Source organism: Hypanus sabinus, chromosome 9, assembly GCF_030144855.1.
Source record: "Hypanus sabinus isolate sHypSab1 chromosome 9, sHypSab1.hap1, whole genome shotgun sequence".
Taxonomy (NCBI): domain Eukaryota; kingdom Metazoa; phylum Chordata; class Chondrichthyes; order Myliobatiformes; family Dasyatidae; genus Hypanus; species Hypanus sabinus.
The window spans coordinates 86,939,700-86,964,620 of NC_082714.1; the positions used below are offsets into that span (position 1 = coordinate 86,939,700).

A 24,921-nucleotide genomic window follows, 5' to 3' on the forward strand; every position below is an offset into this window, starting at 1 on the left:
ATCTTTTCCTCCCCCCCCTTTCTGCTTTCCACAGGAATCGCTCCCTATGCGACTCCCTTGTCCACTTATCCCCCCCCTTCCCTTCCCACCGACCTCTCTCCTGGCACTTATCCTTGTAAGTGGAACAAGTGCTACACCTGCCCTTACACTTTCTCCCTCACCACCATTCAGGGCCCTAGACAGTCCTTCCAGGTGAGGCGACACTTCACCTGTGAGTCGGCTGGTGTGGTATACTGCGTCTGGTGCTCCTGGTGTGGCCTTTTATATATTGGTGAGACCCAACGCAGACTGGGAGACCATTTTGCTGAACACCTATGCTGTCCGCCAGAGAAAGCAGGATCTCCCAGTGGCCACACATTTTAATTCCACGTCCCATTCCCATTCCCATTCTGATATATCTATCCATGGCCTCCTCTGTCAAGATGAAGCCACAGTCAGGTTGGAGGAACAACACTTTATATACCGGCTGGGTAGCCTCCAACCTGATGGCATGAACATTGACTTTTCTAACCCGTTAATGCCCCTCCTCTCCTTCTTACCCCATCCCTGACAATATTTAGTTGTTATTTCTCTCTCTCTGCCCATCACTCTGCCTGTTCTCCACCTTCCTCTGGTGCTCTCCCTCCCCCTTCCTTTCTCCCGAGGCCTCCCGTCTCATGATCCTTTCCCTTCTCCAGCTCTATATCACTTTCGCCAATCACCTTTCCTGCTCTTAGCTTCATCCCACCCGCTCCAGTCTTCTATCATTTCGCATTTCCCCCTCTTCTCCCCCCCCCCCCCAACTTTCAAATCTCTTAGTATCTTTCAGTTAGTCCTGACGAAGGGTCTCGGCCCAAAACGTCGACAGTGCTTCTCCCTATAGATGCAGCCTGGCCTGCTGTGTTCCACCAGCATTTTGTGTGTGTTGCCTCAGTATTATTTATTATTTTGTTTTCTTCTTCTTGTATTTGCACATCTTGTCGTATTTTGTCATTGTTTGTGTGCAGTTTTTCATTGATTCTAGTGTTTCTGTGTATCTACTGTGAATGCCTAAAAGATAATGAATCTCAGGGTAGTATATGGTGACAGATATGTAGTTTGTTAATAAATTTATTATCATCATGGTTTTAAATACCTCTATAAGATCACCGCTCAGTCTCTTATGCTCTATGGAATAAAGTCCGAGTGTGTTCAACCTCTCCCTACAATTCTGGCTGTTTCCCTCAAGTTTTAAAATGAAGCCTTTGCCCTCTGCTGGGTGCCTGCTGTGCTTACTCAGCTGGGGGCCGGCCACCACAGGAGCCCATTCAGCCTTCTTCCCTCACAGAAGGCATCAAGGTGCCAGAGTCACTGCAGGTTTAACCACAGGCTCAAGCGTCAATGCAACAACACGTGGAAGATGAGACAATGCTTGAGCAGGGTGCACCCATCCCAGAACTCCATCACGTAACCCCAGCAGGATGAGTCCACTCATAACCACCTCCACCTGACCCTGGCAGGGTGCATCTCCCAACACCTGATACCAGCAGGCTCCCCACTGGATAATATCAGCAGCAAGGATACAGATGACATAACGAACAACTGGGTGTGAATAGTTGGCAGCCTTCAGATAACCAACAAGCTCCAGGCCTGGCCTCCGAACCATGATGCATGCCTCCCTGAATGTCCGGATCTGAAACAGGACAAAATACGGGATGAGATTTGGCAAGAATTTGTGAAACACAGTGAGAGAATGCAGAGCTCTCAGGCACTGGGATTTGGCAGACCTGCTGCATGAAACACAGAAGGTTAGTATGCAAATACAGTAGTAGTTAGGATTGTTAGGCTACAGTATTTAGGACCAGAATTAGGCCATTCAGCCCAACTAGTCTGCTCCACCTTTTGATCATGGCTGATTTTTTTTCTCTTTTAACTCCATTCTCCTGTTTTTTTCCCTACAACCTTTGATGTCCTGACTAATAAAGAACCTATCAACCTCTGCTGTAAATGTACCCAGTGACTTGGCCTCCACAGCTGTCTGTGGCAATGAATTCTGCAGGTTTACCACCCCCTGGCTAAAGAAATTTCTTCTCATCTCTGTTCAAAAAGGGACGTGCTTGTATTCTGAGGCTATGGCTGGTGAGGAGGAGAGATGAAGCAGCTGGAAAGTGATAGGTGGAAGTAAAGGGTTGAAGAAGGAATCTAATAGGAGGGAAGAGTGGATCATGGGGAGAAAGGTTAAGTGATAGGCTCGTGAAGAGAAGGGGCGAGAGGGGGTCCAGAATGGGGAATGTTAAAAATGGGGGGCAGGGGAAGAAGAGTAATTACTGTTAGTTAGAGAATTAACTGTTCATGCCATCATGTTGGAGTTTCATCCATCATCTGCCCGCTAGCGCTTTCCCCCATTCCCCCCCCCACCTTATTCTGGCCTCTGCCCCCTTCCTTTCCAGTCCTGAAGAAGGGTCTCGGCCCAAAACAATTGTTGATTTCTTTCCACAGATGATAGCTGACTTGTTGAGTTCCTCCACTGTTTTGTGTACGTACAGTGTCAGTCTTCCTACTTGAGGAAAGATGTTAACGTGCTGGAAACAGTTCAGAGAAGGTCCACTGAACTGAATTGGCAGGCGGAGACACAAGACACTGCGGGTACTGGAATCTGGAGCAACAAACTATCTGCTGTAGGAACTCAGTAGATTGAGCAGTATCTATGGGGAAGAAATTTTCAATGTTTTGGTTGGGACTCCACGTCAGGACTGAGAATGGAGAGATGACAAGGGTCAATATAAGGAGGAGATGGGGAGTTAATAGACTGGAGCCTGAGGTGATCAGTGGACTGAGAAAGTGCAAGGTGATGCACAGTGAAATATGAAACCTTTGCCCACTGCTAAGCTCTAGATGGTCATTTTTCACTCCTATTCAGTCTGTCAGGTCGCCCCTTCGACCTCTGACCCTCTGGAGAAAGCAGCCTAAGTTTGTCCAATCTTTCCTTACAGCTAATACCCTCTAATCTAGGCAGCATCCTGGTGAATCTCTTCCACATCCTCCTGTAATAGGGCGACCAGAACTGAATGCAACATTCTGAGTGTGGACCTATCGAGACGCAATGTGACTTTCTGACTCTTACACCAAATGACCTGACCAATAAAGACAAGCATGCCATATGACTTCTTTACCACCCTGTCTAATTTTCAGTGAGTTTCAGTGAGTTATGAACTGGGACCTTTGAGGTGGGTGGTGACGAGTGAGCGAGGACACATGCAGCTTGTGGAAACACTTACCTGTTTCTGGAAGCGGAGAGGGAAGCCATGAGGGAAAATGGTCTTCAGGTCCCCCGGCGAGAGGGTGTAATGCAGACCTACGTGTTGCTCTGCATGCTGCCCCTATATGAGACAGACATCAAACATCAGTCAGTTGTGCACGCCTTTGTAACCACAGCCTCTGAAACTTGGCGGCAGGTGGGTGAGGCAGAACACAGCCACGATTGCCAGGGCAGTTTACAGTGGAGGGAAATGGGGTATACTCCAATTACTGGTCATATCCAAAGTACCCAGTGTCTGTAGACAACAAGGCTGAAGAGGAAAACAGGCCCTCAATGCAATCTTCATGAAGGGAACAAGATAATGAGCAGGCCATTCTTTGGACAAGGGACAAAGGTGGTGAAGACACTGACCGTCAGCTACGGCTAGAGTCAAAACTGAGCCATAGCCACTATTGACCAATCTGTGCAGAGCGATGAGAAGAGAAGACTGTTGTATGGTCATTGGTGACACTGCATTTGGAACATTCTGTTCAGTTTTGATCACCCGGTTATTGGTAAGAAACCATTAAGCTGGAAAGATTTACAAGGATGCTGCTGGGACTTGAGGACTGAGTTATGGAGAGAGGTTGAGCAGGTTTGGATTTTATTGGAGTGTAGGAGAATGAGAGGTAATTTTATGGAGGAGTTCATGAGGGGCACAGTTAGGATGAACAGTCTTTTTCCCCCCTTGAGGAAATGGCTGATAGCAAGGGGCATAATTTTGGGGTGGTTGGAGGAATGTATAGCAGGGACCTCAGAGGTAAATTTGCTTGTTTGTTTTTATTTTGTTTCCACAGATGGTAAGTGCATGGAACACTCTGCCAGGGGTGGCAGGAGAGGCAAATGTATTAGGTATGCACATGGATGAAAAATGGAAGGTTATGTAGGAGGAAAAGTTGATCTTGGAAGTTGGTTAAAAAGTTGTTCCAAGGGCCTGTACTGTGCTATAATGGTTTTTGAAAAGGAATCAAAAATTATTGGTACAGGTTAAGGTGAGAGGGGAAAGATTTAAAAGGGGCCTGAGGAGCAACTTCTTCATTCAGAGGGTGGTGGGTATATGGAAAAAGCTGTCAGGGAAAGTAGCCCCTACTATGTTCCCACATCTTGGAACTCCTCCAATTTCAAACTCTACCTCACCCTGAAATTTAATCCCCAATAACAAGCTGGCACTGTTTGCCACAAATTAGAGAATGATTAAGCCGTGGCCTCAGAAATGTTTAGACCATGAGACAGGAGCAGAATTAGGCCATTTGTCTTATCAAGTCTGCTCCGCCATTCCATCTTGGCTGACTTATTACCCCTCTCAAACCCGTTCTGCCTTCTCCCTATAAACTTTTACGTTCTGACTAATCAAGAACCTATCAACCACCGCTTAAATATACGGAGTGACTTGGCCTCCACGGGTGTCTGTGGCACTGAATTCCACAGATTCACCATTCCCTCCCAGGCTGAAGAAATTCCCCCTCCTTCCTGTTCTAAATGGACTTCCCTTTATTCTGAAGTTGGGCCTTCTGGCCCTAGATTCTCCCCACAAAAACAAACATCCTCTCTCCGCATCAACTCTACCTAGGCTTTTCATTTTTCGGTAAGTTTCAATAAGATCTCCCCTCATTCCTCTAAACCCCAGTGAGTACACCCCAGAGCCATCAAATGCTCCTCACATATTAACCCTTTTGTTCCTGGGATCATTCTCAATGACCATCTCTGGACCCTCCCCAATGCCAGCACATCTTTTCCTAAATAAGGGATCCAAAACTGCACACAATACTCCAGGTGTAGTCTGACCAATGCCTTATAACAGATTACATCTTTTACAAGTATTACATCCTTGCTTTTAGACTCTAGCCCTACAAATTAACCTTTAGTGAACCCTGCACGAGGACTCATCCTACAAATTAACCTTTAGTGAACCCTGCACGAGGACTTTCAAGTCCTCTTGTACCTCTGATTTTTGAATTTTCTTCCTGTTTAGAAAATAGACTATGCCTTTATTCCTATCAAAGTGCATGACCATACACTTCCCAACACTATATTCCATCTGCCACTTCTTTGCCCATTCCCCCAATTTGTCTGTCATTCGGTAGACCTCCTGCTTCTTCAACACTACCTGCCCTTCAACCTATATTCACATTGACTGCAAAACTGGCCAAAGTCATCAATTCCTCTATTCAAATCATTGGCATACAAAGTGAAAAAAAGCAGTCCCAACACTGATCACTGCAGACCACTACCAATCACCCGCAGTCAACCAGAAAATGCCCCTATTAGTCCCATTCTGCCTCCTTAAAGAGCGGAGTGGCATTTGCAATTTTACAGTCTTCCAGAACCTAGTGATTCTTGAATGATCATTACTAATGCCTCCACAATCTCCGTATCTCCTCCTCACTGACGATCAAAGCTGATGCAAGCCTAGTCCACTGCTCTCTGTACACCCATGACAGTGTTACTAGGCACAGCTCTAACGATATCTACAGGTATAAATTTGCTGACAACACAACTATTATTGGCAGAATTTCCGATGGTGACAAGGAGGCACACAGCAGCAAAACAGATCAGCTAGTTGAGTGGTGTCACAACAACAACCTTGGACTCAACTTCAGTAAGACCAAGGAATTGATTGTGGACTTCAGGAAAGGGAAATCAAGGGAACACACACCTGTCCTCATTGAGTGGAAAGGGTGAGCAGGTTGAAGTTCTTGGAGGAGGGAGAGGGGGTCAACATTTCTGAATACCTACACTGGACCCAACACATTGATGAAATTACAAAGAAGGCATGACAGTGGCTACGTTTCATTAGGAGTTTGACGAGAATTGATACGTCACCAAAGACACTCTCAAATTTCTGTAGATGCACCATGGAGAGTATTCTGATTGGTTACATCACCATCTGATATGTAACCACCAATGCACAGGATTGGAAAATACCCAGATCCACCTTTGGCATTAGCTTCTCTAGCATCAAGGACATCTTCAAAAGGCAATGCCCTCTTCTCATTGCTACCATAAAGGAGGTAGAACAGGAGTCTGAAGACACACACTCCATGATTCAGGAACAGCTTCTTCCCCTCCACCATCAGATTTCCGAATGTACAATAAACCCTTGAACACTACCTCACAATTTTTCCTCTCTTTTTGCACTACATAATTATTTTTTAAAAATACTCGTAATTTCATAACTTTTTTTATTGCCTATTGCAAAGTACTGCAGCCGCAAAACAACTAATTTCACAACATGTGCCAGTGATATTAAACCTGGTTTAGATTTTTCAACTACCTCTTTCAGAACCCCAGGGTGTAGTCCATCTGGTCCAGGTGACTTGTCTACCTTCAACAGTGATAGCAACTATGATCACTTCTGCCCCCTCACACTCTCAAATTTCTGACAACTGCTAGTGCATTCCACAGTGAAAACTGATGCAAGATATTTATGAAGTTCATCTGTCATTTCTCTGTCCCACATTACAGCCTGTCCAGCATCATTTTCCAGTGGTACGATATCCACTCTTGGCTTTCTTTTACTCTTTACAGATATCTAAAAAAAGTGTTTTTGTGTCCTCTTTTACATTATTGGCAAGCTTACCTTCATACTTCATCTTTTCTCTCCTTACGGCTTTTAGTTGCTTTTTGGTTTTTAAAAGCTTCCCATTGATTTTTGCTATAAATGCTCACTCTTTTGCATTTCTGTTGTTTTTGAATTCCCTTGTTTCCTCATTCTTAAATCAGAATACTTACTCATCTTTGCGATATATTTATCCTGTGCTTTCTGAATTTCCCCAGAAACTCCAGCTACTGACTGTTTTGCCATCATCCCTGCTAATGTCCCCTTCCAATCAATTTTGGCTGGTTCCTCCCTCATGGCTCCGTAATCCTCCTTACTCCACTGTATTACTGATACAACTGCTGTTAGCTTCTTCCTCTCAAATTGCAAGGTGAATTCTATCATATTATGATCACTGTCTCCTAAGGGTTCCTTTACCTTAAGCCCCATAATCAAATCTGGCTCACTACACAACACCCAACCCAGAATTGTCTTTCCCCTAGTGGGCTCAACCACAAGCTGTTCTAAAAAGGCACCTCAACAGCAGTCTACAGATACTTTCCCTTGGGATCTAGCACCAACCTGATTTTCCCAATCTACTGGCATATTAAAATTGCCCACGACCATCCTAACATTGCCCTTTTCTATCTCCTGTTGTAATTTGTACCCCACACCCTGGCTACTGTTCAAGGCCTAATTATAACTCCCAAGGCCTGCAAGGGTCTTTTTACCCTTATAAGTTTCTTAACTTTACCTACTAGGATTCTACATCTTCTGATACTATGACACCTCTTTCTAAAGATTTGATTTAATTTTTGACCAATAGAGCCACCCCACCCCCTCTGCCTACCTGCCCATCCTTTTGATACAATGTTTATCCTTGGATGTTAAACTCCCAAATATAATCTTCTTACAGCCATGACTCAATAATGCCCATCTCTAACTGCGCTACAAGATCATCTTCCTTATGCTGATAACTGCATGCATTCAAATATAGCACCTTCGGTTCTGTATGCAGGTAAGATTCGGAAAATCAAGTTGGTGCAGAATCCTGAAAGAGGGATTTGTAGGATGCCTATGAGATGCCTTCAGTCCTGTGTTCATCACCTTTTTTGATTTTGGCCCCTTGTTACACTTCAACTCATCCCACTGACTACATTTTGCCCTAACATCTGCCTGTTCTTCCTCACAGTCTTACTACGCACTGCATCTACTTGTATAACAACACTATTCTCAGCACCATTACCCCAGTACCCACCCCCTTGCCAAATTACCTTAAACCCTCCTCAACACTCTAGCAAACCTGCCCGCGAGGATATTGGTTCCCCCTCAGGTTCAATTTTTTTGTACAAATCACATCTTCCTCAGAAGAGATCTCAATGACCCAGAAATCTGAAACCCTCCCCCCTGCATCAATTCCCCAGCCATGTATTCACCTGCCAAATCATCTTATCCTCAAGGCTGTTCCTGACAGGCACAGATAGGGTGAAATCAAACAGTCTTTTTGCCAAAATTGGTGAATTAAGAAATAGAGGTTGAAGCAGATGCTTTAATAATATTTAAAAGGCACTTGGACAAGTAACACGAGTGAATCTGCAGATGCTGGAAATAAATAAACACACAAAATGCTGGCAGAACTCAGCAGGCCAGGCAGCATCTTTGGGAGGAGGTAGTGACAATGTTTTGGGCCAAAACCCTTCATCAGGAGTGAAGTAACGTGGGATGGTCAAGGGGGGATAAGAAGTAGGGGGAGGGATGAAGTAGAGAGCTGGTAAGTGATAAGCTGGAGGGAAAGGGGCTAGGGGGAAGGTGGAGAATGATGGGAAATAAAAGAGAAAGAAAGGTAGGGCTGGGGGAGATTATAGTGAGGGGGGAAAAAAAGAGAGAAAGAGAACCAGACAAAAATAATAGACTTAGACAGGTATATGGATATAGGAGTGTGTCGTAGGCAATTCATTGCCACTAAGGGCTGTGGAGGACTAGTGATTGGGTATATTTAAGGCAGAGATTTTTAGGTTCTTGATTAGCTTTGAGGGGGAAGAGGGTATAAGGATTATGAGAGGAGAGAGATTTAACTTTTTCCATCCATATATGAAATAGCTGTCACAGAAAGTGGTTAAGACAGGTACATTTACAATACTTAAAAGGTACTTGGACAGATATATGGAAAGAAAAGGTTTAGAGATATATAAGGACCAAACATAAGCAATGGACTAGCTTAGATGGACATCTAGGCTGGAGTAGATCATTTGGGCCGAAGGGTATGTTTATGCGCTGCTTGAGTCTGAGAGGGTATTCCAGCTTGTTTCCCTGGTTCACCTGAGATAGTATCAGAAGATAAAAGTGTGTTGGATTTGCAGGCTTCAAGTATTTTTATTTACGGATCAGCGTAGTAACAGGCCCAACAAGCCCACCCCACCCAATTACACCCATGCGACCAATTAACCTACTAACCCGTACACCTTTGGAATGTAGGAGGAAACCCATACGTTTATGGAAAGAATGCACAAATTCCCGGGTGCCGCTTTGCATCCTCCTTTGAGAGCAGCATCGGTGTTATAGGAGGGCCAGATGTACGGGAAGCTGCAGGTAGACGTGGATGAGGGCACTTACAGGATCGATTTGACTGGTCCTGAAAACAGATGGGAGTCTCCCGGTGTCTGCCTCCACCTGGGGTGCTGCACACATCTGCTGCAGAGCTGAGACACAATGGAAGGCCCGGCCATGGTTAGCCTGAGGGTTTAATGAAGAAAAACAGATTAGTGACGGGATACTTGCCCATATGGGAATGGCTGCACCCTTGCAGCCAAGAGACAGTTAACTCCGTTACCGCAGCAGACACCTCTGGAGTTACAACTAGCCGTGGCAAAAGTGCTCACAGGAATTACCAGATTGCAATAATAATCCATTCATTTCACTAATATGGACTTAGGATGTTACGCTGAGGTTGCATAAAATGTTGGTGAGACAATAATTTATATTATGTGCAGTTCTGGACACCTACCTATGGGAAGGATATTAATAAGTCAAAGAAAGTGCAGGGAAAATTTACAAGAATATTGCCAGGACCCGAGTTAGAGTTAGGACTTTATTCACTGGAGCGCAGGGAAATGATGGGAGATCTTATGGGTATACAAAATTACGAGGGGTAGAAATAGGGTGAATACAAGCAGGCTTTTTCCACTGAAGTTGGGTGAGACAAGAACTAGAGGTCATAGGTGAAGGATGAAATAGTTAAGGGGAATCTGAAGGGAGCCTTTTCACCTGGAGAGTGGTGAGAGTGTGGAAGGAGCTGCCAATGAAAGTGGTGGACGTGAGTTCGATTGTAACATACAAGAGAAGTTTGGATAGGTACATGGATGAGAGATGTGGAGAGCTATAGTAGATGAGACTCGGCAGACCAGACTGGCACAAACTAGATGGACCAAATGGCCTGTTTCTGTCATGTAGTTTTCTATTACTCTATGAGTCATTTAATAATCCGTTGAATAGATGAATGGATTCAGATTTATTTATCACATCAAAACATACAGTGAAATACATTGTTTGTGTCACAAATGTACTGGGTGGGGGCAGCCCGCCAATATCGTCTTGCTTTCATATGGCTTGCTGACAACTTACTAACCCATATTAACCTGTAAAGCACCCAGAAGAAATCGATGCAGTCATGGGGAGAATGTATAAATTCCTTTCAGACAGCAGAGGGAATCATACCCCAATATCATTGATTGCTGATGCTAACTACAATGTCACCATGCTGCCCCACTAACAATCCTAACATATAGCATCTCTGGGCTTGACTCGGAAGCTCAGAAAGATGGGGGGGGGGGGGAGGATGTCATACTGAAACCTACCAGATACTGAATGGTCTGGACAAAGTGGACACAGAGGATGCTTCCATTAGGAGAGAGTCTAGAATCTGATGGACAGCCTCAGAATAAAGGGGCATCCCTTTAGAACAGATATGAGGAGTGTGCCAGAGGGTGGAAAATCTGTGGAATTCGTTGCAACAGAGGGCTGTGGAGGACTAATCATTAGGTATACTTAAAGCAGAGATTTCTAGGTTCTTGATTAGTATGGGGGTTCTGAGGAGAAGGTGGGAAAATGGAATTGAAAAGAAATCAGCCACAATTGAATAGCAAGCTCGATGGGTCAAACAGCCCAATTCTGCTTCTTTATTTTTTGGTTTAACAGTTAAATTTCAAGCTGACACTTGTGCTTTTGACTATAGCGCACAACAATGCTCATGACCACTCAGTAGAGGGCAGCATGCCTCAGTATTTGGGCCAGAGGACAGCTGCTCTTGTCAACACTCCACATACAGTGGAGATTCTCAAAGCATTTTTGTTCGTTCATTGGTTGTGGGTGACAGGAACAAAGCCAGCATTTATTGTTTATCTCTTGTTGCGTTGAATTTAAGTGGTAGTTTATACTCAGCTAGTTTTGTGGAGATGGCATTGAGGTCGCATTGGCTGCCGCCAAAAAAAGAAACAAATTTCATAACATACGTCAGTGATGATAAACCTGATTCTGATGTGGGTCTCTATTGTGGACTGAGAGTGGGAAGAGGACAGGAAGAGGGGAATCCTGATTGGGTAAAGGGGAAGGGAGGGGGAGGGAGTGGGAAGCATCAGAGAGACCGTCTGTAATGATCAATAAACCAATTGTTTGGAACCAAATGACCTTGCCGGGTGTCTCTGGGCTAGTTGTGTCTTCACTCCTGACACCCCTGCCCCGACACTCCTTTCTCTGCTATCTGTCCCACACCCCTCCCATGGTGCTACATCTTTGCCATTCCCAAAGAATATAGTACTATGCAAAAGTCTAAGGCATCCTTGCTGTACATGTGCTTAAGATTCTTTTTTTGAATAGTACTGTAAGTTAATAAAAACAATTCGAATGGTATGCAGTGCACAGCACACCTAAACAGTAAAGAGCTCACTGTCCTAGTGAAGAGACCTTGGTGGTGGCAGGGTATTCATTAGTGTCACAGCCCAAGGGAAGAAACTACTTCCCAGTCCTGATGCTCCTGTACTTCAGTCCTGACAGTAGTGGGTCAAAGAGATTGTGGGATGGGTGGTAGGGATCCTCAACAATGCTTCAGGCTTTCCACCTGCAATGGAAGGGTGGGGGAAAGGAGACCTGATGAGCCTTTCTATAGGGTCTTGCAGTTTGATGACTTTTTTAGGACAGAAAAGGAAGTTAAGGGTCATAGTGGTCAGGTTAGAGACAGGCATGTGGGGAATTAGAGGGCAGGACAGACCCTAAGCTAAGTTTAACACTGCATTCGAAGGGCAGTGGCGTGGATGAGATCGGATGTTGGGCTGGCAGACCAGCTAGATGAGAACAGGAACCACTGATGTTAGGGAGTCAATGACACATTGTGGAATCACAGTTCCCTGTGGAGAGGAGACACGAGGTACAGTGATGACACCCCCCACACCCTAGTATGCAAATCAGTAATACCAGAATTTGAGCCCTTCCCTTAGTTCATCCAACTGCTCTGCAGGATCTGAGAGTTTAAGTAGCAGGTCAGTCTTGAGCACTTCACCCAGAGGATGGACACAGCATAATGCAAGCATGAATAATTGAATCCTAGTGATAAAGTACAGCAAGGAAAAAGACTTTGGGACATACATGTCCATGTTAATTGGGATAATCCCTTTTTCCAGCACTTCACTGGTATCCCTCTAAACCCTTGTTGTTCATATACCTGTCCACATACTTCGTCTGGTTGAAGAGGCAGATAAGTTTGGGAGTTTTAGAAGACTCTAAAGATAGGCACATAGATGAAAGAAAAATAGAAGGTTATGTGGGAGGGAAAGATAAATTCTGAGAAGTGGTTAAAAGATCAGCCCAACATAATGGGCTGAAGGGCCTGTATGTGCTGTACTGTCCTATGTTCTGTGTGAGATGTTAGTGAGGCAAGTACTGTGGTTGATTTTGGTCATCACGTTATTAAAATGGAAAAACCACAGGAAGGACTTACAAGGATGTTGCAGGTACATGGATGGGAGTTGAGGGATATGGGTGTAAAACAGGCAAATGGCACTAGTTTTGATCAGCATCCTGGTCAGCATGGATGAGGGCCTAAGGTCCTGTTTTCATGCTATGTGACTCTCCCAGCTCACAGTCTGCTTGCCAACCTTGTGACCTCACCACCGCCAAATTCTCCCAGTTTCTGGGCCCGAAGCTCATTGAATTCTCAAATCCAGTGGCCTTAGCTTGATTGCAAGGACGAATCTGACAACTCCCGTATACAGGGATATAAAGCACTAAGGTACTCATTCCCTTCACCCTCCTGATTTCTGAAGTGCAAGAGAATTCTGGTGAGCATATGAAGGTATTAGTTATTTCCTCTCCTGACAAACAACTGATTGAGTATGCAAGGCTGGAACTGAAACCAGGCACTGTGAGCATTTCTGGAGAGACACAACTGAACAGCAAACACGTCAAACCCTGTACTAAGGCTTGATTAAACTGCATGGGGAGCACTTTGCAGAGTTTTGGTCTCCATATGTCTTTGCTGGACCCCACAGGGAGAACTGCACAATGCTCTGGTCTCCTTCACGCACATCTAGATGCACAGACATCACCAAGCAGTTCCAATCTCACTGTATCTTAGTGAGACCATTAACAGTTTAGTTTTCTATATTTCTTGGTCAGACCACTGGGAGCACTGTGCAGAGTTTCTCTGACTACCAAAAGCATTATGCACAGCTCTGATCTTCCTATACCTTGTAAATACCATAGTGAGTTCTGTGGACATTCCTAGTCTCTCTATGTCTTGTTAAGACCATACTGGGAGCACTGTTCACAGCTCTGGTCTCCTTATGCCTTCATCAGACCCTGGAAAGAACTTCTCCACAGTTCAAATCACAGTCAGGGATATGGGGTGGGCACGTAAATGGGAGCAAGAAATATTTTTCTGGGCTACTGGAGATGGGAAGCTGTAGCTCGTTGCAAAGATTTTGTAGTGGTTGGGGCTCTGCTGTCTAGAATTGCCATTAGAGATCTTCTGCATCAGACCTTGCAAAAAAGATGGCTGGTGCTGTTGGAGGTCAATCATCCCAGTCCTAGGAAATCCTTGATCCAACTATTGTCAGTTACTTCATTAATAACTTTCCTTCTGATTAAACAGCTAGAAATGGGATGTGAATATGTAGTGCTCTGAATCATCTGCAACTTCTCTGCAAATGGTGCAGTCAGATCCTGCATGAAGCAATACAAGACAACATTCAGGTACAATATAGGGTCAGTAGAAACATGTCATGACAAAATGTTGTACAATGTCCTGGGTATGTTACTCAAAATGGCCTCGTTGGTTTGTTACAAGTAGGAATGTTTCTTTGTCGGATAAGTGTTTCTCTCACCGTTGTTTCACTTTAGAATGGCTGATATGGTAATTGTATTCATTTGTTAATCAATGGGGAATGTCATTGTGTCTTGTGATGCTGGGAACTTGGGGGAGGGGTTTTCACGGGTTTTTTGGGAGAGGCCGAGGAAGACACTGAAGAAGGTGGACGTGTGCTGGACTGCTCGTAAGACCACCGGGGTGGTCCCAGGTGCGACGGCCGGATGGGTCGATTGGTTCGTGGATTGAGCTCCAACGAGTGCACGAAACAGACTGAACTTTGATAAGTTGGCGCCTTTTGTTTTTTTTTCCTTGTATATATATATATTGTATTGCCTACTATTTTTTAAATTTTTAGTAAACTCTTTAAAGTGTATTTCATAACGGTATTTGTTGTGGGCTTGATACTGTTGGTGGGCACGAGGCATTAACTCGATTCTCACAGCACCTGTGTGTACGGGAGGTGGGTTGGAGAGTGGCTGGATCTCCTTTTTTCCCCTAGACATATACCAGCCTGTGGGTAAGTGTTACAATGTACAAAAATAAGGCTTAACTACTAAAAAAGCAACACCTCTGCTAATCAGCTCACCATCCAGGAAATGCCTTCTTCTTGTTATCACCAGTCAGGAGGAGCTACAAGAGACTGAAGACCCACACTCGGTGATTCTGGAACAGCTTATTCTGCTCCACCATCACATTTCTGAATAGTCCATGAGATTATCACACAATTTCTATTTATTTATGTAATTTTTAGATTTTTATGCCTTTGCACTGCTGTGAAATAACATATTTTTCATCTTACCTCAGTGATAATAAACATGATTCTGATCTTGAAGCTGGGGCAGGGCATGTTAACCGGAAAGTCAGCAGGACAGCCACAAAAATACTGTGGCTACAACAGAAGTTTCCTTGTCATGCCACGTAGTTGATGTCTATGTAGTGGTGGTATAGTGGGTTAATGAGTGGAAGTGTAGAGCAGCCTGACGGCTCGGGGAATGGAACTGTTTTTGAGTCTAGTGGTCCTAGTGTGCATGCTATGTAGCTTCCTCCCTAATGGGAGTGGGACAAACAGACCATGAGTTGGGTGGGTGAGATCCTTCATGATATTGTTGGCCTTTTCCCGAGCCCTTTCTGTACTTTCTGTCCCTGGTGGTAGACACAGTGGTGCCAGTGATGCGTTGGGCAGCTTTAACTACCCAGTCATCCTGTCTGCTGCCTTCCTGTCCATAGATGCTGCCAGACACGATGAATCCCTCCAGAAGTTTGTGTGCGTTGCTCAAGGTTTCTTGCATCTGCAGAAACTGTGATCCTGATAACCCACAGCTCTTCTGGCATCTACAAACCTTAAGAGAACACTCATAAGCTCAGGGGATTATCACCTGCTACTCCTCTTTGCTGCATACCATCCTGCCTTGGGTGAATATGTCCAGTCCTTCACTGTCACTGGATCTAACCCTGGAACTCATTCTCCATCAGTGGAAAGGACTACAATCACCTTCACAAGAGCAATTGGAGATGGGCAATAAATGTTCAACTATACCCGGGTCCCAAGAAATTAATAAAAGCAAAATTACAAAACCATAAGGCACTGGAGCAGAATTAGGCTATTCGGCCCATCAAATCTGCCACACTAGTCCATCATGGCTGACTTATACTGGGCATACAAAACTATGCATGGTTCAATGCCAATCTCTCTCTGAAATCCATCTCATTATGTAATGGAACTTCAGGTATCCACTCACATCTGAAAACATCCACCAGTCTCAGATATAAAAAGTTATCCCTTTCCCTCTGATCAATTCCCCTTCACATGTCTACCTGGTGAGGTGTTTCTGCTTGCCAATGAGCATAGGGATGTTTTAAAATGCAGAAATAGATTTACCCAGGGAGTTGGAACCAGGTGGAATTCACTTCTACAGGCAGACACAAGAGACAGGTGGAATCTGGATCAAGAAACTCAACAGGTCAAATGTGTGGGGGTGGGGAGGGATTGCTAACGTTTTGGGCTGACAATCTACGGTCCAGGATTTTGACCAGTGTTACGAATGTGCCACAATTCTGAGGGGCCAAAGGGTACAAAGTCAACCCTTCCTTTTTGAGAATCGCAAGATCGCTATTAATTCGGGTCTGGGACCCAGGAAATGAGAGAGAGACATGCAGAATCCACAAGGTTTGGAATGTGTCCTGGCCTCAACGAAACTGAATCACTGATAACGGCTATTGTCTCTTGGAGACGGAATTGTGTACTGAGTACTGTCCTATTCATTGAAACCCCTCAGGGGACAACCAGAGTGGGCTGGTTGAGGGATTGCATCATCCCAACCTGATTGACATCTGAGACCCCATGAGTAAGGATAAAAGACGGGTCTGGGGAACAACCCCTTTAGACGCACCAGGAGAAACGCTAGAGATCCCGTGACAGCATTTAATAGCGACAGCCGGCGGGGGCTCGTGTGTGTCCTCCCTTGCCAGGGTGGCGGGCTCATCACGGAAGAATGGTTTAGCTAAAGAAGAGGCCACAAGTGAAAGGCCACGACAACGAGGCTCCTGATGGATCAAAATCATAAAGGAAAGCTGGCAAGTTTTTCTCAAAATCTCTCTCTCTCTCTCTCTCTCTCTCCAACCATTGCAACAAAGCGGTCCCCAAAGGCTGCAGCCTGCAGGAACTGAGTGAACTTTATATTTCCATCCGACAATACATTATCCCCTAGACAACGATAGAGCTTATTTCTTATTGATTATTATTATACCCGCACTTTTAGATTTAGTATTGACGACGTATATTATCTGTATATTTGCATTGATATTATTTTTGTGTATTTTTACTAATAAATACTATTAAAAATAGTATCATCAGACTTCAACAGACGTCTCCACCTTTGCTGGTAAGTGACCCAGTTACGGGGTTTATAACAACGTGGGGCCTCGTCTCGAGATTTGATACCAAATTGGAGAGCCAGTAAATCGGGCTTTTAAGTCTAAACTTGGATCTGGTTGTGCGGGTAACCAGATGGGAAACCAGCAAAGATGGACGTAGACGAATTTATAGAAAACCCGCTAGAGGCTGCCACAAAGTCGGACTTGATAAATATTGCGAAAGGACTAAACCTCGCAGAGGTGAGGTTGTCAATGAAAAAGCGGGAAGTGCGGAGGGCCATAACTCAGTATTATATTGTGAAGAATGTGTTTTCGGCTGAGGCATTGGAAAATATCCCTGAAAGGGTACCAGCTAGTGGGACGGCTCAGTTAGAGTTGGAGAAATTAAGGTTGGAACATGAAATTAAGTTAAAACAGCTGGAAGCAGCTGAAAAGGAGAAGGAAAGAGCTGAAAAGGAGAGGGAAAGAGCTGAAAAGGAGAGGGAAAGAGCTGTGAACCAAAGGGAGAAGGAGAAACAGAGGCAACATGAGATGGACCTGGAGAAGTTAAGGCAAGAGCGAAGAGCTCAAGGGTCAGACCGAGAGGAGAGATTTAATGTTAATAGGGAGTTTAGGTTAGTACCTCCTTTCTTGCATTTTGAAAAGGTGGCAGTGAGTCAGAAGTGGCCCAAAGATCAGTGGGTGGCATTGTTACAAAGTGTGTTAGAAGGGAAGGCACAACGGGCATATACGGCGTTGTCCATGGAGGAGGAGTCTGAGAATTATGAGAAAGTAAAGGAGGCCATTCTTCGGACCTACGAATTGGTATCTGAAGCGTATAGACAAAAGTTCAGAAATTTAAAGAAAGGGTGGAATCAGACGTATGCAGAGTTTGCCTATGAGAAGGGTGTGCTCTTGGATCGTTGGTGTGCAGCAGAAATGGTGGAAGAAGATTTTTGGCATCTCAGGGAGTTAATTCTGATTGAGGAATTTAAAGGTTGTGTTTTGGATGATATCCGGATGTATTTGAACGAGAAGCCGAATAAGTCCATATCCGAATTTGCTAGGTTCGCAGATGAATATGCCCTAACCCACAAGACAAAGTTTTCCTCAAATAAAAGTTACCAGAGAGACCGTGGGAACGGTAGAGAAAGCCCACCGGCTGAGGCAGAGATCCAGCCGGGAGCTAGTGGTAAAACTAAGGAGGAGGAAAGGCAAGACAGCAGAAGAGGTCCTGGCTTGACCTGTTTTAATTGTGGAAAGGTGGGTCATATTGCATCTAAGTGCCTTGCTCCGAGGAAGGAGGTAGGAAAAGGGAGAGCAACAGTCCCTACAGGATGTATTGTGGTGATCAGTAAATCGACGAGAAAGCCCCAGGTAGACAGAATACGAGAGGGGTCTGAGAAATTTATTTCAGAAGGAACCGTGTCTGTGAAAGAGGGAGACACACCAGTACCAGTGTGGATCTGGAGAGACACTGGAGCTGAGCTATCATTGATTCGCAGTAAGGTACTAGATGTTGGTCCCGAGACTGGAGAGGTGGCTTTGAGAGGCATAGGAAAAGGGACAGCTGTGCCTTTGCATAGGATCATTATAAATTGTGAGCTGGTATCTGGACCAGTTGAAATAGGGGTACGATCAGAATTTCCGAGAACTGACGTAGACATCCTTCTGGGTAACGATTTAGCTGGTGGTGACGTTTGGTTGGCCACGGAGCTAACAAGCCAGCCTGTAAGTGTTGAGGACCCACCCCTAGATTCCAAGATCTATCCCGCATGCGCGAGCACTCGCAGCATGTCGAGAAAGGCAGCTGAGAAAGAGGCCAGTATCGATTTGGCTGAGACATTTTTACCTACCCTGTACCAAGAGGGGTTAGAGGGTGGTTAAACGGAGAATAGTAATGTGAAAGAGAGTAAGGGAGAGGAGGAAGTCCTGCCCTTAGCCAAGAGGAAATTTATAGAGGCACGGAGTAAAAATGAGAAACAGATAAGACTGTTAGAAGGTCCAGGGTTGGTCATGGATGATCTGTCCAGTTTGACAGAACTGTTTGAAGAAGTTGAAAATTTTAAATGTGTTCCCGATAATGAAATGAGGGCAGTCCTAGATGAAAAGGATGCCATTGCCTTGAAGAAGTCTGCTGGGTTGGCAGATGAGGTTGTTTCAGCCCGCAGGGTTGAGTTTACTCCGGAAGGGAGTTGCCCAGAGAGTAAATGGGAGGATCAGGGGAATTTAGAATTTGAAAAGGGGATGGGTATTGAAAGCCTGGAAGAGGCAGATGTCCTGTTTGAGTGTGTTCAAGATGTGGTTGCACGCGGTACTGAACTTAGTAATGGAACTCAGAAAAAGTCTGAGGTATTTGATTCAGTTGAAAAGGAATGCAGTCCTTGTGGGTCAGATGGACTTGGTTGAGTGAAGAAAGGGTTAACCTTGGTACTAGTGGGAAGTGAGAATTCCCAGTTGTTTGTGTTTGAAGGTGTGTTAAAAGTTAGTGAGGAGATAAAAGGTGGTGAGGTGAATATTATTATTGAAGGGAAAGGGAAAAGTGTAGTTCCTAAATTGAATGAAGAAAATTTAAAGTCTGTATTGATGTCAGAAGCAGCAACCAGGCTGCAGGGACAAGGGCTTGGTAACACGGTGCCTGCGAATCAATTACAGGTTGACTTGGAATGTAAAGGTACCCCACACGCTATTGCTATTCAAGAGTGTGCTGTGAAGAAGCAGAATTTGAAATGCTGTTTGGACAAAGGGGTATCACTTGCAGAGTTTAAACTGAAAACTAATAGCATGAAGGGTCCTGAAGATAAAACTAACGACTTGCTTAAAAATAAAGAATTGTGTGGAGATTCAGCAAATGGGCTACGTTTGGAAAACATTGTTGATAAAATAACTCCTATGAAAGGAGCATGCAAAAACCTATTCCGCACTGGTGCGCAAGCTAACCACGTGGGAGTTAACTGGAAAAGGGGCGAGGGTTGACGGGATGCCACTTTAAATAACAGGATCCAGTTTTAAGGGATTTCGACAAAGCATGTAACTAATAAAGACAACCCCATGGAAGATTGACTGTTAAGTTTGAAAGTAAAATAAAGATTAGTATTTGCATGAACTTTTGTAATATACACGTAAGCTAAGATCACAACTCTTTAGTTTTTGTTTGCTGAAGAAAAGGAATAAAAATAGGTGGTTATTAAATTAGGGTCTGATGCTACAAGATACTAAGATATTAAAGGAAGTGACAATGTAATCATTAACTGTTTAGATGCTGAATTGAATGTATAACTGTATTACTCTGTAGTGAAAAAAAACTCTTTTGTATTGTGTTAGATTCTGAAATCCTGTAAGACTCTGTATTGATTAATTTTTACCTGTGGTAAAAATCTTAGAAGGAAGTGGGTGTTATGAATGTGAAGCAACTCTGAGGGGCCAAAGGGTACAAAGTCGCCCCCTCCTTTTTGAGAATCGTAAGATCGCGATTAATTTGGATCTGGGACCCAGGAAATGAGAGAGACACGCAGAATCCACAAGGTTTGGAATGTGTCCTGGCCTCAGTGAAACGGAACCGCTGATAACAGCCATTGTCTCTTGGAGACGGAATTGTGTATTGAGTACTGTCCTATTCATTGAAACCCCTCAGGGGACAACCAGAGTGGTCTGGTTGAGGGATTGCATCATCCCAACCTGATTGACATTTGAGACCCCGTGAGTAAGGATAAAAGAGGGTCTGGGGAACAACCCCTTCAGACGCACCAGGAGAAACGCTAGAGATCCCGTGACAGCATTTAATAGCGACAGCCAGTGGGGGCTCGTGTGCGTCCTCCCTTGCCAGGGTGGCGGGCTCATCACGGAAGAACGGTTTAGCTAAAGGAGAGGCCACGACAACGAGACTCCTGACGGATCAAAATCATAAAAGGAAAGCCGGCAAGTTTTTCTCAAAATCTCTCTCTCTCTCTCTCTCCAACCATTGCAACAAAGCGGTCCCCAAAGGCTGCAGTCTGCAGGAACTGAGTGAACTTTATATTTCCATCAGACAATACATTATCCCCCAGACAACGATAGAGCTTATTTCTTATTGATTATTATTATACCCGCACTTCTAGATTTAGTATTGACGATGTATATTATCTGTATATTTGCATTGATATTATTTTTGTGTATTTTTACTAATAAATACTGTTAAAAATAGTATCATCAGACTTCAATGGACGTCTCCATCTTTGCTGGTAAGTGACCCAGTTACAGGGTTCGTAACACCAGAAACACCAACAATTCCTTCACCACCACACCACTTCTGATTGCTAGCTGACCCTCTGAGTTCCTCCAGATTGTTTCTTGCTACTAAAGGAAATGGCGGAAGTTAAAAAGTCAAATTCAAGTTCATTGCACACATACCTTTGCACAGGAGCAATGAGAAACTTACTTGCAGCGACATCACAGGCACCGAGCATGAGATTCATAACATTCACAAGAAATTGAACATAACTGGACACATTTTTACAAGAAAGAGCACAATTAGAACAAAAAATAGACGTTAAGCCATAGGAGTAGAATTAAGCCATTCAGCCCATTGAATCTGCTGTGCTATTAGATCATAGCTGAATTATTATCCTTCTCAACCTCATTGTCCTGCCTTCTCCCCATAAATACTGCAAGGTGATCAGTGTTGCTCTGCCGATTAGGGTTGTGCAGGTTGGTTTAAGAACAGAATGGTTAGCAGAAGAGATGGGTTTGGTCAGGGTGGAAAACTTGATTAAAATGCACAAGGAAGGTTGGCTGATGGTGGAAAAAATAGAGAAAGGGTTTTGGGGGGGGGGGGAGGAGGAGGGAAGCAGAGAAGCAGGAGGAAACACAGCCAGAAGAGGCGGCTTATATACTATGTAACAGCACTTACCAGTCGGCAGAACCTGGTGATCACCGGCAAGCTCCTCACTGACATTCCTGTGAGGGAATAGGAAGGGATATTATTTGCTTTATCAGAATCAGGTTTAATATCACGGGTATACAGTATGCCATGAAATTTGTTGTCTTGTGACAGCAGTACATTACAATACGTATGAATAAATACTATCTTACAATAAGTATATTCAAGAAAAACTAAAATAGATAATGCAAAATGAGTGGGAAAACAAAATACTGTAGTGGCGTTCAGTTATGCACAGAATGGCCTTGTACATCTGAGAGATCTCCAAACTCCTTAGCCTGGGATTCAACACCTTCCTTTGCAACTGGAAGCTTGACTTCCCGACCACAAGACACTAGGTTAAGTGAGCTAGGGCTTTTCTCTTTGGAGCGAAGGAAGACCAGAGCAACTTTATTTTGGCATACAAAATAATAAGAGGCACGGACTGAGTGGACAGCCAACACCTTTTTTCCAGGTCAGAAATGGCTAACATAAGGGTGCATAATTTTAAGGTGATTGGAGGGAAGTTTAAGCGGGGAACATCAGAGGTGCGTTGTTTTTTTTTAAACACAAGAGTAGTGGATGCGGGATGCACGAAACACCATGTGGGGTGGTGGGAGAGGCAAAACATTACTGACATTTATTAATCTCTTAGATAGGTACATGGATGCTAGAGAAATGAAGGGGTGTTCAGGAGGGAAGTTTTAGATTGATCTTACAAGTAGGTTAAAAGGTCAGCACAATATTGTGAGCTGAAGGGACTGTACTGTGCTGTAGTGTTTTATGTTCTATCAGTAGGGAACACCAGCTCGCAGTGCGGAGAGGTCTTTCACCTGCTCTCTGTGTGGGAATGGATTCACTCACTCATTCCATCTAATGACGCACAAGTGAGTTTACTTCAAGGAGAAGCCCTCGACTTACTCAGTGTGTGGGAAGGGATTTCCCTAGTCACCCCACTTTAAGAATTCGCACTGGGACTAAGCTATTCACCTGCTCTGAGTTTGGGAAGAGATTCATTCATTCATCCTATCTACAGAAAGACCAGCAACTTCATTCTGGGATGAGACCATTTATCTGTTCCAACTGTGGGAAGGACTATGTCATCCATCCCACCCACTAAAACTCTAGCAAGCTCATACTGGGATGGGTGGGGAACAGTTCACATAACTCCATAGTGCATTTAACTACCACAATTTGCAAATCCAGTTGCAAGTTGATTGACCATTGGCATCACATTCTGCAGTTATGGATGCTGTTTATCACTCCTGGAACTGAACCCTGGTCACTGGAGGGGTTTGTTCTGATCATGATAGCCTTTAATTAGGCTGGAGCTTAATACTGCGGATCTGTGATAAATAAATCTGTTCTTTTAAAAAAAACAGGAGGGGTTGGATAGAGAGCTTAGTACCACACTGACAATGTCAACAACCTATCCCTCAGTGTCAGCAAAAGTGCTCTGCAGATGCTGTTGATCCAAGCAACACACACAAAATGCTGGAGGAACTCAGCAGGCCAGGCAGCATCTATGATAAAGAGCTAGCAGTTGACATTTCCGGCTGAAATCCAGTCCCGATGATGGGTCTTGTCCCAAATGTTGATTGTTCACTCTTTTCCATAGACACTGCCTGGCCTGCTGGGTTTCTCCAGCAGTTTGTGTGTGTTGGACACAGAGTTCAGGAAGGGGTGTGGTACATGTGCTCCTGTCCACATCAACAGTGCTGGGATTCCTAGATGCAAACATCACCGATAGCCTTTCCTGGTCTAACCACACCCCTAGATCCCCGTACCCTCATAACTGTGTGGCCAGATTTCTACTCTAACTCCATCTGCAAGTTCACAGATGATTGCACCGTAGTGGGCTTCAACTCAAAAAATGATGAGTCGGCGAACAGAAAGGAGGTAGAGAGCTTAGTGTCATGACAATATTTCCCTCAATGTTAACAAACAAAAGAGCTGGTCATTGATTACAGAAGGGGAGTGGTACATGTGTTCCTGTCTACTCAATAGTGCTGAGGTAGACAGGTTTGGGATTTTCAAACTCCTAGGTGCAAACATCACCACTCCAACCATGTAGGCACCATTGCCAAGAAAGTTCACCAACACTTCTCCTTCCTCAGGAAGCTAGCATGTCCACATTGCCTCTCGTGAACTTTTATTAAAGCACCATAGACAACCTCCCATTTGGATGAATCATGCAACTGCTCTGCCCGACACTGCAAGAAACTAGAGAGTTATGGACGCAGCTCATTACCAACGCCCGTCCATGACTCTGTCTACCCATCTCGACAGACAGCTCTCAACCTGACGAGGCTCTGGAACAACAAATAACGTGTTGGAAGAACTCAGCGGGTCAAGCAGTATTTGTGGGAGAAAGGGTATATCGATGGTTCAGGTTAAAGCTGCGCACAGTGCAAACACTCCCCAGAAATAAAATGAATCACCAACACCCCCACAGCGTCTCTGTTATTTATGCTCTAACGTGCACAAGGTTAGATTTAGCAACCTTAAGGGCCAGGTTGAACAGTCTTGAAGCAGGCATTCGACACAGATACTGCTTGACCTACTGAGTCCTCTCCCCTCACCCCACCCCCTCTCTCCCGGGAATAACGACCAATCCCCTCTCGCCTCTTTTCCCGGTGTATAGGCGACCGATACCCTCTTTCCCAGAGTACAGTGACCGATTCCCTCTCGCTTCTTCTCCAAGTGTATAGCGATCGGTCCCTCTCGCTCTCCTCCCCCTGAAAATAACGACAGAGTCTCTCTCACCTTTTTCTTCACTGGATATAATGACCCACACTCCCTTTACACGCCCCGCACAGCGGGCGCCACCATCTTGCCTATCATCAAATACTTCCGGTGAGGTCAACAGGTCACAGCAGTACCCTAAATAATTTAATAATAACCATTTGTTGAAAAAGATAACTGGAGGAATAGATTATTCAAATACATTCTCTCGTAATTGAGAAAAATTGAAATAACACAATTTTTGGGAAGCTGAGATTCCTCCCTCAAAGGGGGGG

General features: G+C 44.5%; 1 protein-coding gene across 5 annotated transcripts in view; it reads right to left on the bottom strand.

Annotated features, from left to right (window-relative positions):
* Nucleotides 1-24,921, bottom strand: part of dap3 (death associated protein 3) — a 42,854-nt gene that overhangs the window by 17,174 nt on the left and 759 nt on the right. For 2 of the 5 annotated variants that reach the window (XM_059980066.1, XM_059980065.1), the window contains exons 2-6: nucleotides 24,668-24,784; nucleotides 21,893-21,939; nucleotides 9,408-9,527; nucleotides 3,237-3,338; nucleotides 1,543-1,651 (exon numbers count right to left, since the gene is read on the bottom strand). In XM_059980066.1, the coding sequence (XP_059836049.1) occupies nucleotides 1,543-1,651; nucleotides 3,237-3,338; nucleotides 9,408-9,527; nucleotides 21,893-21,937 (376 nt within the window). In that variant the 5' untranslated portion in view covers nucleotides 21,938-21,939; nucleotides 24,668-24,784. Of the gene's footprint in view, nucleotides 1-1,542; nucleotides 1,652-3,236; nucleotides 3,339-9,407; nucleotides 9,528-21,892; nucleotides 21,940-24,526; nucleotides 24,640-24,667; nucleotides 24,785-24,921 lie in introns of all 5 variants that reach the window. The other 3 variants (XM_059980068.1, XM_059980067.1, XM_059980069.1) reach the window with 2 other exon arrangements.